The sequence below is a fragment of the Fulvia fulva genome, chromosome 9 (genome assembly GCF_020509005.1).
Source record: "Fulvia fulva chromosome 9, complete sequence".
Taxonomy (NCBI): domain Eukaryota; kingdom Fungi; phylum Ascomycota; class Dothideomycetes; order Mycosphaerellales; family Mycosphaerellaceae; genus Fulvia; species Fulvia fulva.
This window is the reverse complement of record NC_063020.1, coordinates 3,170,672-3,186,087: the sequence shown is the minus strand read 5'-3', so window position 1 is coordinate 3,186,087 and position 15,416 is coordinate 3,170,672. Positions and strand designations below refer to the sequence as shown.

The 15,416-nt window shown below is 52.4% G+C and overlaps 2 protein-coding genes across 2 annotated transcripts; one reads left to right on the top strand and one right to left on the bottom strand.

The window, feature by feature from the left end:
- Window positions 1-109: 109 nt before the first annotated feature.
- Window positions 110-1,089, bottom strand: CLAFUR5_09515 (uncharacterized protein; the record flags this gene model as incomplete). Its single annotated transcript, XM_047908663.1, has 2 exons — window positions 110-279; window positions 345-1,089. The coding sequence occupies 2 exons, from the start codon at window positions 1,087-1,089 to the stop codon at window positions 110-112; spliced, it is 915 nt and encodes a 304-aa protein (XP_047766268.1).
- Window positions 1,090-3,497: 2,408 nt separating this feature from the next.
- Window positions 3,498-5,063, top strand: CLAFUR5_09514 (uncharacterized protein; the record flags this gene model as incomplete). The annotated part of the gene is made up of 4 exons (XM_047908662.1): window positions 3,498-3,898; window positions 3,962-4,073; window positions 4,143-4,293; window positions 4,345-5,063. 4 exons carry the CDS (start codon window positions 3,498-3,500, stop codon window positions 5,061-5,063), a joined length of 1,383 nt encoding a protein of 460 aa, XP_047766511.1.
- Between the last annotated feature and the right edge of the window lie 10,353 nt (window positions 5,064-15,416).

Genomic DNA, 15,416 nt, shown 5'->3' with positions numbered 1-15,416 from the left:
CTCTTCTCCTGTCATCCATACGCATCACTAGGTAGCGATCTCGATGGCCTCAGCCGGACCCCTGTACTCTCTTTCCCCATTATCGATCCATTCACAACCTTTCATCATTTCAATACCCAATCCCCGTCAACCACCCCCTGACAATCCTCGCAATCTCCCACCTCTTCGTCTCCAACGCAAAATGTCCCGCATCAACAAACCTCACAGTAGCATCCGGCGAATCTTGCTTGAAAGCTTCTGCGCCGAGGTGTATAAACGCTGGATCGCCTTTGCCCCATACTGTGCAAGACGTGTCAGCCCGACTTCTTGCATAGTTCTATTCATGTAATGTGGAAGCGACTCACCCGCTAAGATCGGAACCTCCGAATCCCGGAAATACTGATGGAAACCCGGGTATGCTTCCACATTCGTACGATAATCGTAGAAGAGATCGACTTGGATTTCCGTCTGTTTAGGTCCGGCGATGTTCTGAAGATAATCGAAATGCCACGAACTCGGGTTCCTTAGATGCAGATCGCTCTCTGGGAAGCCAGCGGTGTATTGATACTCCGTCCCCGCTAGGGTTAATAGATTCTCGCGCAAGACTTGACGATCGGCCTCGGCATTTGAGGAGTTACAGAGATTGAAGACGGGAGCCCAGAACTCCTGGCCAAAGCCTTCATTGTAGGCGTTGCCATTCTGGGAGATGAGGGCTTTGACCCAGTCGGGGTGGGCTGTTGCGATGCGGAGGCCTACGGGGGCGCCGTAGTCGAAGATGTACAGGGCGAAGGAGGTGAGGGCCAGGGTTTGGAGCCAGGCGGTTATGACGGCGGCGAGGTTGTCGAAGGAGTAGTTGAAGTCGTCGTCGACTGTTGTTAGGCCGAAGCCGGGGAGGTCTGGGGCGATCATATGGTAGGAGTCGGAGAGAAGGGGGATGAACTCGCGGTGTTGGTATGATGAAGTCGGGAAGCCGTGTAAGAGGAGGATGGTGGGGAGGTTGGGCGCTCCGGCTGTGACCCAGTGGACTGTTGCGTTGCCTGAAGATGTTGGGCCTGTGAAGGTGACATTGGTGTCGTAGTAGGTCGGTATGTGGGGCGTTGTGAGTGCCATTGCTGGTTCGCCGCGCTTCGTTTTGTTGACTGGATTTTCCCGTTCCTAAAATCAACATGTGTGGGACAAAGAAGGCATTTGTATACACCGTGCCTGTTGCACCGCATGACGATAGAGCTCATGTCAGCTGCATCGCCTAGACACTGGGCGTATGCTTTGTGCGGAATCATGCAGCTCTTAAAGAGGCTTCCCCGGCCGCGTTAGCACAGGCTGGTCATTACTCTCGAGTTCCAACGCTCTTCTGAAGTGGTGTTGCCATATTTTAAAGTCTCAGAGAAGCCCTACCAGGGTTCGCAGGATCAACGCTAGGACTGATGAAGGAGTGTTGGGCGAGATGGGCGTGACGCAGAAAGCTGACGTGCCATCAGTCTTCAGTCGATACCGTATGGCCTTGAAGCGTATCATCTTGCTATTCGTTTGTTTGATGTCGTGATGGACAGGCGAGCTGACAAAGTCTTGCTTGGCGGGTGGAGCATGTTGTAGCAGCGTCGCTTGAGTCCAATGCTGACCGTGCCTGTGCCTGAGTGCGGTAAGCAGCTGGCGGCCAGAAATGCCCATGCTATATTGTTCACTGATGTTCGAATTGCATGATTCGTGGGTTCTCGCCGCGACCTCTCCTTGCTTCTGTGCAGTTTCCGGAAGTATTGACTGTGCCCACTGTCGCTATACGGACTTACCGTATGAGCAACATCCTGGGATCATGTAGCGTGCTTGGAACGGTGCTTTGGACGCATTCGTTGCTCCTGGGGGCCCTTCTATTACTCGAGACGCTGTTCTTTGATGGGTGAGGCCCGTTGGCAGTCCTGACACGGCCTCAACAGGTCATACTGAACTCCCTAAGATCATGAAAGCCTGTCAACAACGGGAGACAAAATAGATACGAGTGAATCTTCGTAGTGGCCTCAGTCTCCATCGTCGTCGTCCACTCCATAGACGTGACATTCACCCCGGAATACTCGAGGTCCAGATCGCATCGAACCTTCATGCCAGCGGGCAATAAGACTGTCAGATACTGGACCACTCTCTAGCCAGTGGTGCTTCACGCGGTCTATGGGCAACAGAATGCTGATGGCGAAGCAATGGTATGTTGGTGTACGTTGATCAAGGCAAGAGAAGGGGAGTCGAGGGAGTCGTGAGTAGAACCGGGATCGGGACCATCGGCTCGGAACAAGCCACAACCTCGGGCCAGCCAGCGACAGCATGACATCACAACACGATGTCCCGCGCTACGCCCATGTCCGCGCTAGGGCATTATAATAGGCGCCCCTACGTGCCTTCTGCGGAAATCAAATCTGGCAGTCGCGGACGATGTTCTGCTGCAACATCAATGTTCTGGAGACCATCGACACTGCGGAAGACAACGGCGTTTCCATACTTGGGCAGGTAGGCTGTCACTGGCAGGTGGCTGATTCCGGCTGAAACGCTCACTGTCGTTCGGCGACTCCGATGTTCGAGCTTAGCGGAAATCATTCGGAACTTGCCTGTGGCATGACCATGCGAAGGGCGCGTGCTGTGGACCATCACAGCCAGCGACTTTCAAGTAGTAGCGCCATGCGCTCCTGGTTCCAGACGTTTCGCGACATCAGGTGTCAAGGGCTGCAAGGTGATACGTTCTGAGGTAAGGACTTGGCATCTAGGTTATCTGAGAGTTGCCAATTCGGGTATGTGTGCTAGTGGTCACTCCCGTTCGTGCTAAACTGTCCTCGCTTAGTGCTGTTCGATGGAAGCCCTTCCATCGCATATGTCGGCATTCTTCGGGAGCACCTGATGTATCTGGTGGTCTAACGGACATAGTCGTGCTCTATCAGCTGTCAGATTGACCGTAAAGACTTCTTACACGCCCCACGTGCCTGGCAAACAAGGGCCTTCCACGATGGATGACTGAGGTAAAACTGAAGAACACGGCCGCCCTCTGGGTGATGACAGCATGATATGAGGCAACGAGGAGCATCGACACTCTCCAAGAAACGCTGGTCACGCTACAGAGCCCAAAGGCAGGGAATCACAGAGTGCAGCGATTCCAACGAATAATGGTTAGAGCTTCTTGTACACCGCTTCGTGGTTGTACGGTGCGATTTGCATTTGTAAGCTACGGAAGCTGACATCGATCTAGCATGATATCGAGAGTCTGGATCGCCACGAGAACCACTATCCGCTATTGGTAAGACGGCTGCCATAAACCATCTGTGCCAAGTGCGCTAAGGACATATACAAGGTCGATCCTGAGTCAAATTCGTTGCCTGCATCCCCTTCTCCGTGCTCGTAACTTAGCTAACAGTGAGCGGGCCTGAGTCCATGGGACGCTTGCAATAACACCGACGAGGGTGGGATGATTGGATATTGCACTGCCCATTCTGGTCACACTATGGACAATGTTGATGGACACATCAGTCGCGTAGGAGCGAATGATGAGCGACGATGAGTTTCCGATCATCAATTTCTCGACCTCGAAGCACGTCGACAAGAAAACGCTTAGCCGCATCCGAAGTCATGCTCAGCAACACGTTCAGGACCAGAAATCGACTCAGAGAGTGGGTAACGCTGGTGGCAACGAGGCTGTCAATGCTGCGACGTCGAGGAACCAACTAGGCTTACACTTGGCGTTCGAAAAGAAGTCTGGAAAGGAAGTGCGACGACCTCAACGAATTAAGTCTCGGCGCCGACAAGCAGATGGTAGCCTAGCTCCGAAAGATTGGTACGCACCACTTGGTACATCGCCCTTGGCCAGACAGGATCCATTTGATTCGTTCCCGATACCTATCGACGCGGAGCTCATTGATTTGTTCGAACATTGCTACCTAGGCTGGCGGTTCGGCCACCCGAAGTCGATGCTGTTCCACGACACGATACAGAACGCGATATTAGCTTGCAGCTTCCTTGCGGTGGCCTACAATATATGTCGAGGAGACGATGTCAAGACGATGCTCTACGAAAGCAAATGCATGCAGCACGTCGCTTGCGAGGTTGGTAAAATCGCCGCCTCCGTCGATCACGAACTTCAGACCGACATTTGAAATCTACTCTGGGCGATATGTCGACTCGGCACGATCAAGGCCAACCAGGGACAGCTCGAAACGTCACTAAGCCACTTGAACGCCTTAGCACTTCTGTCGCCGACGATGAAAGACTGGGAAGGCACCGAATATGGTGCTCATCTACAGTCCTGCGTGGTCAGCTTACTGATAGCGAATTGCAATCGCTTGCGTGATGTCAATCCAGTACTACTCGAAACATAACGCCTTGACGCAACATCAGCTGTAGTAGACGTCAGAGCCGCTGGATTTGAGATCCCACCACAAGCAGTTGTCCTCGATCCCGCCGTCAGCGGACTCCTCACGCCTGAACTCACGGATGCGATACTGGCTTTGACAGCGGTATACAATACACGAGCACTTCTGGAACGAGGTCAAGAAGGTCAACCAGCAAAACCCGTCGGTCACACCCACACCGGCAATCAGGCCTACGAGGGTCTCCGCACCGCCTTTCGACTTGCAAAGATGGGCTTACGCGACAACAGCTTAATTGCAGAAGACTACGATTGGCAAGCAGCGTTTCAAGACTGTGTTCGGTACTGTGCGATACTCTCTTCATGGTCTTTCGGCAGCCGCATCATCAAATGGGGCGACGCTGTCGCCCAAGCTCATCGCCAGAATCGACGATACCTCACGCCGGAACTGCTACAAATAGTACAGGAAGAGAGTGGGTACAGTCAATCCATGTATGATCTTTTACTGTGGATGTTGACAGTCTTGGGCGTATCGGCCGATCAAGAAGGCAGAGAGTATTATGCAGCACTGGTGCGGAACAGCTTTCCAGCCGTAAGGAACAGATCGTACGAGGAGGTCTTGAGACTTGAGGAAACACTTCCTTGGATCGATGTGAGGACAAGGGCGCTTGCTGAAGGCTTCTGGGAAGTCGTTGCACCGCAAGGAACGATGGAGCATGGCAATGCTGCTTCGGCAGATGCGCCTTAGCCTTTGAGATACTACATAGTGCCTTGTGTGACCTCAAATCCGGACAGATGATACGAAACCATGCACTTGATTACAACAATTCTGCAGTCACGAAGGTATGCAGAGGATAAGATACCCATGAAATGAACCTTTCAACATATCTCTGGCTGACTGCCAAGAGCGCGCTATTATGTTCACACAACAGGAATTGCTTACATCATCAGGTGAGATGGCCGAGCGGTCTAAGGGTAAGTGCTCAACGCTACAGCAGACAGACATTGCTGCCCTGGTATCTCTCAACATCGTCTGATTCATATCATAGCGCCACGTTAAGGCAGGGCAGCAATAGCGCCCGACAACCACGTCAGCTTCAAGCTGGACAGTTACCCCGTGGTCCGAGTATGTTCAATCTGCGATGACATAGCTTGGGATGTCGTTTCTAACCGCCTTACAGAAGGGCATGGGTTGTAAGTATGATCCGAGATGTAGCTTCGACTTGACCAATTACTGACCTGTTGCAGCGAATCCCATTCTCATCAACATCTTTTTGCCGTCGGAATGGCGTCAGAAGCAGATCGTTGAGATATGATGATATAAATCTTTTGGTGAAATTTCGGAACAAACCCCAATTAGGGACTCTTCACACGAGCAGTGCAAAGCCTTCCTTTGTGTCGGGTTGGTCTAAGGCTGCGAATTATCTACCTAGCCTCCTGCCGCCGTAGTGCTGATGCGCAGCAGACGTAAATCACTCGAATGGCGCTAGGCTTGGTCTTGAGAGCACCGACTCTGGTGCGTTGCGTATATCTTAGTCGTATGGGGAGACCAGAGGTTGGTCATAAAATGTGCTGTGGGCGGTTGTGAACCTCCAAAGGGTAAGCGTAGCGGAGTGGAGCTCTATACCACCTCTTTCCGGCTTCGTAGAAGGTAGCGCTACGCTACCCGTAATCAAGGTATTGCGATAATAGATACGTCAACAACGCGAGTAGTCGTGTCGGTACCCACACCGCGCGCAGCGCGTGTCGGCCACCTCAATACAATACACTATCTCAATATAAATAAGACTCTATTATAGACTATCTACTGCCTATATCGTCTATTAAAGCAAGCTAATTGCCTATTAACTTGCGTCTATCTACTACGTAGGCCGGTCTTCTATTTATACCCTTAATATAGCCTATTATCTTATTAATCCGGTACCTACTATCTACTACCTTTGCTTTTAATAGCTAAGCTATCGCGATCTAAGCGTATATATAGGTAATTGTTAAACAGGTACGGATTGATAGTAGCGGAGTAGAGTAAGAGATCAATCTTTAACTGACTAATAGCACGAGCATATAGTAATATATTAGGAACTAATATGTTAATTGTGTTAGATGTCTATCTAAGCTAAAGGGGAGAGAAGGTATCTCCCTATAAGCTGAGTCATTATAGATGCCTTAGGCTACTAGATCACTTCCTAATTATTGACTCCCTTTAAGATACTATATCTTAACACTCCTACTCATCTCGTATAGGAGGTTACAGTCTGCTCACTTCCTATTAATAGTACTTAGACCTTTTTATAACAGGTTAAGCTAGCTTATAAACCTCTAGAAGTGTAGACTAGTCTTTGGTTTTATAAACCCGTCTGTAACTATCTTAGAGGTTAGGGTGTACTTAATAGCAATAAGCCTCCTCTACTAAAGTTTCCTAATAGCATTATAGGTAATGTCAGTGTGCTTCTACTTGTTATAAACATGTGTATCTTTTACTAGGGTAAGGGCAGCTTAATTGTCACCTCTTAATTAGACTAGTCTCAAATTTAATATAGTCTCCTAGTTTCTAGTGATTCTTAGTTAATAGGAACAGTCTCCTACTTACTCTAGACAATCTATTTCTCTTAGTAGTGAAGCTAGGAATTAGGACTGCTTCGTATATATATTCATAGCTATGTATTTAGCCTCTATTATAGATGTTGCTACAGACTTTTGCTTCTTACTTATCTAAGAAACTAGTGCCCTATAGAGGAAGAAGACATACCTAAGGATTGAGACTCTGTCTACTTTGTCTATTATATAATTAGAATTATAGTATCTAATAAGGTGTCCTTTTCTAGACTTTAAGAACTAAAGTCCTAGATTAGGGTATGATCTTAGGTACCTAGTGATCTTCTTCAAAGCCTTTATATAGTAGGTAGATAGGTTACTTATAAATGAGCTCATCCTTCCTAGGGCAAAAGCAATGTCTAGCCTTATAATTGTTGCTAGCCACATCTAATGTCAGGGCGAGAGCCTGGCCTGTGAGATGCAAGGGTGAAAGCGAGAATGCAGGTGCGAAGTGCAGATGCAAAAGGGTATGGTATGATTGCTACACAAAACAAAAGACGAAGAAAGCAAGAGAGGCCTGGGGAAGGCCAGATATTTATACGCGACCCTCGCGAGTGCGTGTCCCCGCATCAACAGGGCTAACCCGTGCGAAGCCGCGCTTAGCAGCTTTGCTCAAAACCTTATTCCAACCTGCCCTACGATCCGAGTCTTCCACGTGCTTCAAGGTTTGGTAGAGGGGTGAATCTGGAGGGCTGGGTCCCGTAGTGAATGTTGCGGGGCATGTGATTCTTGGCGCTCACACACCAAGCTGGACTGTCACTTCTTGACGACTTCTGAGCACTCTGAGGCTCTTCTGTCCCCACCTTCTGTACACTCTGTGGGGAGACCATGACAGTAGCCCCCCCGAACAAAGCTGAGTTCCTACGAAGCCGTAGTAGTTCCACATATCGAGGATGTTCAGCTTCAGTACCAGGCCTAGGCCTGATGTCATGGTCGATACACCATTGGTAAGCCCCGTCGAAAAGCTCAGATTCGAAGAGCCTGCCGATGTTGACTTCTGGGCCGTCTGCGCGGGCGTGGTATTCTTCGATTGCTTGACGATTGAAGATGATATGTTGGATAGGTTCCCATGAGGTATCCCACTCAGGGCAACCTTGCCATTCGACTTCATACTTGATCGGCGGTAGTCCTTCAACGTCGTTGGGCTCTACGCGGATTCCCCGGATCTTGCGGACGGCATAGTCGTCAGAAGGTAGGTTAACAGGCTCGTCGACTTCTACTTCATCGGGAGGACCTGGCATGTCTTGGTTTTGGTTCGGGAATGGGTCCTCAGCCGACGGCCGAAGGCGTACGGGATGGAAGACGTCGTGGATCTTTATGTTCGCAGGAAGAGCTAGACGGTAGGCGTGTGAACTGATACGCTCGGTGATCTCAAAAGGACCTAGGTTCTTCCAGTTCAGCTTCTTGGAGGGGCGGTCTGTCTTGATGTTCTTGGAGTTGAGGTAGACCATATCGCCTACTTGGTAGTCGGGAGCTGGCTGGCGACGACGATTGGCTTGATCCTCGTAGATTGCTTGTGCGTACACCATCTCGTCGTGAACTTCTTCATGGATCTGTGAGAGCATAGTAGCGAACTCGTCTGCTGCTTGCTCGTTTGCGTCTTCGGTAGGCGGGAGAGGTTCTTCTGGTTCCATGCCTGTACGAGGGTGGTAACCTCTCGTAGTATAGAAGGGAGAGTAGCCAGTAGTCTCCGAGTCCCAGTTACGAGTAGCGAACTCCACCGCAGGGATATGCTGAGGCCAATCCTTCTGGTGGTAGTCGACGAAGCAACGAAGGACCTGCTCGAGGATAGCGTTCGTAATTTCGGTCTGGCCGTCGGTCTGTGGCTGAAAACTGGTCGAGAGGTTATGCTTGATGCCTAGGATAGCACACAGACGCTTCCAGAAGTGCGAGATGAACTGGGTGCCTCTGTCAGAGGTGATGCTATCCGGGAGGCCTTGAAAGCGCCAGACGAATTCGTAGAACAAGCGAGCAGTCTCCTTTGCGGTCATGCTCCAGCACGGGATCATGTACCGGTCCTTGGAGTGACGGTCCACGATCACTAGAAGGGCCTTTGCTTTCACGCCGCTGAAGGTCTTGCCGTGAGGAAGATCGGTGATAAAGTCCATAGTGATGTGCTTCCACGGACGATCAGGAGCCGGGAGAGGGTGCAAGAGACCGTGGGGACGGTGGCGGTTAGCTTTGGCTCTTCGGCAAGCAGCGCAGTTCAGCACGTAGCGGCGGACGTCCTTCCAGGAATGCGGCCACCAGTAATACCTAGCGAGGAGCTTGTGGGTCTTGGCTACGCCTGGGTGACCCCCAGAGGCGGAGTCGTGGATGATTTGAAGAATCTCAGCTCGGATATTAGAGCCTTCGGGCTGCGGTACGTAAAGCTTCTTACGGAAGTAGACGACACCTCCCTGGAGCTCGCACTCGGACAGCGAGAAGCCCGGGAATGTCCTCGCGCCAGATTCAAGGGCCTGAACTAACTCTTGGGCGTCTATGTCGGCATCGTACGCTGTTCGTACTCGTGCCATGATGCCTTCGGGCTGCTCCTCATTATCAAACCCCTCAAAGTCTGATTCGGATGAGCCGTCGGTCGTTACTGAGCCCTCTTCATCGTCGTTCAAGTCCTCAGCGTCCGAGGCGTATTCTTCAGGCTCGGATTCATCGTCACTCTCGTCAAGGTAGGCAGGAGCGAGCACGAGAGTAGCAAAGGAAGCGGCGAGCGTAGGCTGGCCGTTCGATAGGTACTCTCGAAGCTCGGAAGAGAGGTTGTGCTCTTTGATGACTTGTTGCCCTGCGATTTGCCGGCCCCCTCTTCGATCAACTGGAGAGTCACCAGGGCGGCGGGTAAGGGCGTCGGCCATCGAGTTGGCCTTGCCGGGCGTGTACGAGATCACGAAGTTGAACCGGGAGAGGAACTCGCTCCAGCGGGCCTGGCGACGATTGAGCAGCTTGCTCTTCATAAAGTAGACGAGGTTCTTATGGTCGGAGCTTACTTGGACGGGCATAGCAGAGCCTTCGAGCTCGGGGCGCCACTCTTCGAAAGCTTTGACGATGGCGAGAAGCTCCTTGTCGTAGATCTCGTAGTTACACTCCGTGGCGGTCATCTTCTTGGAGAGGAAGGCGACAGGTAACCAGGGGGATTCAGGCGAGCGGCGTTGTAGCAGGACACCGCCCACCACGCCGTCGGATGCGTCGGTCTCTACACGGGTCTCCAGTTCGAAATCGAAGTGCCGTAGAAGCGGGTTCTCAACAAACTTCGCTTTGAGCAAGTCAAAAGCCTCCTGGCATTCGTCGGTCCAGGCGAACTTCTCACCCTTGCGCGTGAGCTTCGTCAAAGGGCGTACCACGCCCGAAAATGCGTGGATGAAGCGGCGGTAGAAGTTGGCAAAGCCTAGGAAACCCTGGACCTCTTTGACGTTCGTAGGAGCATCCCATTCGACGATAGCGTCGATCTTCTCTTGGTCCATCTTGATGCCGTCTGCGGTAATGATCAAACCAAGGAACTTGACTTCGGTCTTCTCAAACTCGCACTTGTCGATGTCGAGCTGCAAGCCGGCGTCTGCGAGCTTCTGAAGGACCTTACAGACGTGCTCGCGGTGCTCCTCCTTGGTCTCGCTGTAGACTAGGATGTCGTCGATGTAGGCAGTGCAGAACTGATCGAGGAACTCCTGAAGGATGTCGTTAATGAAGTTCTGGAAGGTACTAGGCCCGTTACAAACGCCGAAGGGCATAACGAGCGACTCGAACAGCCCGTAGCGAGTACGGAAGGCTGTGAGATACTCGTGTCCTTCTGCCATTCGTAACTTGTTGAACGCAGCGATGACATCGAGCTTGGTGAAGTACTTGGCCTTAGAGAGGCGCTCGAGCGTCTCCTGAATCAACGGTATTGGGTAGCGGTTCTTCTTTGTAACAGCGTTCAAGCCTCGGTAGTCTACGCAGAAGCGTAGACCACCGCCGGGCTTCTTGACGAACATGACGGGACTGCCAGCGCTGGAACGGCTCGCTCGAATGAACCCCTTCTTTAGGTTCTCTTCGAGGTATCTCTTGAGGACGATAAGCTCTTCTCGGGACATGGAATATAACGGTCCGAACGGTGTCTCTGCACCTTCTTCTAGCTCAATCTTGTGGTCGTGAGGGCGATGAGGAGGTAGCTCGTCTGCGGCTTTAGCATCGAATACGTGGAGGATGTGGTGTGCCCAAGGAGGGACCTTCGTAGCAGGGTCGGTAGGTGTACGCTTCTTGTCGAGCTTCTCGAGGGCGATGTCGATATCGCGGAGAGAGGCGGCGAAGACTTGAGCTTTGGGCTGCTTAGCAGCAGTGGTGAAGGCAGCGGCGTTCACCTGGAAGATCTTGGTATACTCAGGACCGCGCTGAGGCGGCGGAGAAGGCGGAGGTGCCGGAGGAACTTCTGGAGGGAAGCTGACAGTAAGGGAAGTCCAGTCGATGATAGGTCGGTGTCGTCTGAACCAGGGGAGGCCGAGGATAAACTTCTGATGCGGTAGGGACGTAAGGAAGCTGGTGATCGACATACGCTTGCCTCCGAGGGTGATTGACGTGTGTACAACATGAGTAATCTTACCAGTGGTAGTCTCCGTGCCGTCAAAGAGTTCAAGGGTGCGAGGGTACTTCAGTTCCTGGGGTTCGAGGTTGAGAGAGGTCGCGAGTTTATAGTCCATAAAAGACTCGCCTAGTGCGCCAGTGTCCATGAGAGTGAGATTGGAAGAAGAGAGTTTCTTTGAGCCGATATTTGCATTCGTGACGAACGGTTTGCAAGCGTGGTCCTTGCCCGTCTCGTCGTACAGGTCTAGCTGTGCTGTATTGATCCTCAACTTCTTTCCTCTCTTCACTTTCGGTAAACGTTGTTCTTGGTCTTCATCGCGTCGATGAGGAAGACCTAGGCTTTTTCCTGCTCAGCGGGAGCAGCAGGAGCAGGCTCGATAGCGCCGACAGCGCCGCGAACCGGGTTGCGGGCGTTACGGGCAGCGAGCTGCGGACAGTTGGCTGCGATGTGGCCTGGACCGCCGCAGTAGGTGCAGAGTCCGGCCTGGCGACGGCGAAGCTTCTCTTCGGGAGTGAGCTTACCGTTGACGAGGCCCTGGACTCGAGGGACGGCGGCACCAGCGCTGAGATCCATAGCGTCACCTACAGAGACGGGAGGGAGAGCCGTAGGAGCGGCGGCGCCTAGTGGAGCAGCGAAGTGGCTTCCGGGACCACGAGGCTGACGACCTTGAGAACGGGAAGCGAGGAGAGAGGCGGTGTGTTTCATGTTGGAGTCGAGGCGCTGGCAGGTCTCGACGAGCTCACGGAAGCTCATAGCACCGACGTCCTTGTCCTCGAGGGCTCGAAGAAGCTCTGCTGACAAACCACGGCGGAGAGTGCTCTTCTTGGTCTCTTCGTTGTAGCCGGTGAACCCGATGTCGCGGTTGAAGGCCGCGAGGTACTCGGCGAAGCTCTTGTTCTTCTGGAGGAGGTTGTGGATGGCGTTCTGGGCGGTGGCTCTACGGTCTGGATCACCAAAGGCAGCACGGAGGTCCTGCATCAAGGTGAGGACGTCCGGGCAGCCGATAGTCTGCGTGGCGTTGTCGATGTAGTGTTGTACCTGAGCCGCGGCGTCTCCCCGAAGGAGGGAGAAGACGTACGTGACTTTGTCCTTCTCTTGCGGAAAGTGGTCGGCATTAGCCAACAGCTTGATGGTGAGCTGTGTCTCAAATGCCTCAAACTTGCTCTTGTTGCCGTCGAACTCGTCTGGGTCGTTGACCTTCTTGGAGAAGTGCTGGCGGCGGTTGTCGTCGGCGTGCGGGGCGAGGTTCTGGAAGGTGTTCACAATACCTTGAAGGTATGTTGCTTGGTTGTTTGCTTGCTCGACCTGCTGGGCGGTCTCGCGGAAAGAGGAGACGGTGCGGTTGATGAGAGCGTAGGCGGTGTCGGGGTTGGCGTTTGCCCAGGCACCGAAGGCAGCGGCGTTCGAGAAGGGGATGTCAGTCCACTCACTGAAGTGGAATGGAGTGTCTTGGTTGTCGAGGTTGACACCTCCATCGGTGGCGTGGTCACCCATGAGGATGACTCGAGTGGTTGACGGTTTGTTGGTCTTTTGTGATGTCAGGGCGAGAGCCTGGCCTGTGAGATGCAAGGGTGAAAGCGAGAATGCAGGTGCGAAGTGCAGATGCAAAAGGGTATGGTATGATTGCTACACAAAACAAAAGACGAAGAAAGCAAGAGAGGCCTGGGGAAGGCCAGATATTTATACGCGACCCTCGCGAGTGCGTGTCCCCGCATCAACAGGGCTAACCCGTGCGAAGCCGCGCTTAGCAGCTTTGCTCAAAACCTTATTCCAACCTGCCCTACGATCCGAGTCTTCCACGTGCTTCAAGGTTTGGTAGAGGGGTGAATCTGGAGGGCTGGGTCCCGTAGTGAATGTTGCGGGGCATGTGATTCTTGGCGCTCACACACCAAGCTGGACTGTCACTTCTTGACGACTTCTGAGCACTCTGAGGCTCTTCTGTCCCCACCTTCTGTACACTCTGTGGGGAGACCATGACATCTAAGTACTATTAATACTCTAGTACTCTGCCTTATTATACCTCTCCACTATATAGCTTGAAGATTTGAGGGCCTTATAGCTGTCTATAGGTGAGTATGTAGGTGCTGCCTTCTTATAGTTCATTCCTATCTTAGTGTAAGGGCGCGCGTACCATAGGGTCCGAATGAGATAGTTGTTGTTCTACGAAGCTACGAAAGAGGAGCGCGAGGCGCGGCGAAGTTATAAAGTAAAGCCAAGCCGCGCTAACCCGATGCAGAAGGTCCGCGGTTCAGCCGGGCCGACGCAGCTACAGTGAGGGGTCGCGGGCTGCCCGTGACAGTACCCCCCCTCCCAAAACACGCCTCAGTCCTCTGAGCGTTATTCACCTTGTGAGGCCACTTGCCTGTCGAGCTCCATAATCGCGCGAACGCCGAATCATCCTCTAGTGCCCTGTCGTCATCCGATAACATCGCATTCGCTCTATCAAGACTATCCTCGACCGGCTTCCTTCGAGAAACATGTTGCCTAGTTAGCTGGCTTGCCCCAGATCTAAGTCTGTCTTCGGCTCGCACTCGCGTATGATCCTTATGACCAAAGTTGGGTATCATTGCAGGCTCTGTAGGCTCCACTCGAGTATCGAATATGTGCGGAGCAGATTCTATTAGAGGCAAGGCTCGAGGCGACTCATTCGTGACGGTGTCTTTCGGAATGACCCTGATCGAGTTGAGCCCGAGTATCTCAGTGGCTGGTAGGGACCAGTCAGATGGAGCTGCGAAGCCTACAGGCGTAGACAACTCCGGCCGGTTATGGTGAAAGTCTGCAACAGCGGCGGCTGCGTGTTCAAGCATGTCCTCTGCAGGTTGCCAGGTCTCACCATCCTCTTCGTTCTGATATCCAGCCCATTTCACCTTGTACCATGTATCTACTTTGCGCTTGTGCCCCTTCTTCACCTTGCCTGCCCGCTTACGGGTGTACATGTCAAGGATCTTTTCCACCTCGTACATGTGCGTAGGTGCTGCCACTACATCGGCTGCTGCATCAGCCTCGGTGGTGTCAGGTTCGATAGTTATCGGTGGTGGCGGCGCCAGATGCTGCCCTTCAAGTGGTGGGAAATCGGGGTGGTCGGCTCGTTGTAGTAGTGAGGTGTGGAAGCAGTTATCAAGTCCTACTAGAGCGTCTGATAGTTTCAGTCGATAAGAGAGTCTGGCCGGCATAACTTCCGTGATCTGGTAAGGGCCGGCATATCTCCTGTCCAGCTTCTTAGATGGTCGAGTCGTGCGGATGTTCTTGGTGCTAAGATACACCCAATCACCCACCTTGTAGTCTGGAGGAATGCTTCGGTGGCGGTTTGCTGCCTCTGCTTGGAGAGCTTGTGACATTCGCATATTCTCTTGAAGGTGTTTGTGAAGCTCGCAAATTCGACGCACAAAGGTTTCTGCTGATCGCGCGTCCAGTCGCTGGAGAGTGGTCAGTCCTCCCTCCTTTCCAGCGTTCAGGTCAACTCGCTCTATGAACTCAGGGTTGTATCCTAAGGTGGCGTAGAACGGCGACACACCAGTAGTCTCAGACAGGTGATTGTTGATCGCGAACTGAGCAAGGCACAGCCATTCTGCCCAGTCATCCTGTGCCTCGTTGGTGAACATGCGGAGATACTGTTCCATCGCCTGGTTAGTGCGTTCTGACTGTCCATCAGTTTCTGGGTGATACGAAGAACTCAGCTTGCGATTTGTGCGGAGCATCTTGCAGAGTTTCTTCCAGAAGGTAGCAACCCACTGCTTGCCACGGTCTGATGTAATGGTGTCAGGAAACCCGCGCCGACAGAACACATGTTTGAGGAAAAGCCTTGCCGTATTCTGTGCTGTCATTGCGCCAATAGGGATCAGCTCGACTTCCTTAGTGAGCCTGTCAGTGACGGTCATAATGTTGTTGTAGACCATGCCGTCAAGAGTGCTGTCTGGGAGTCCGACAACGAAGTCGACTGCAATGTGTTTCCAAGGC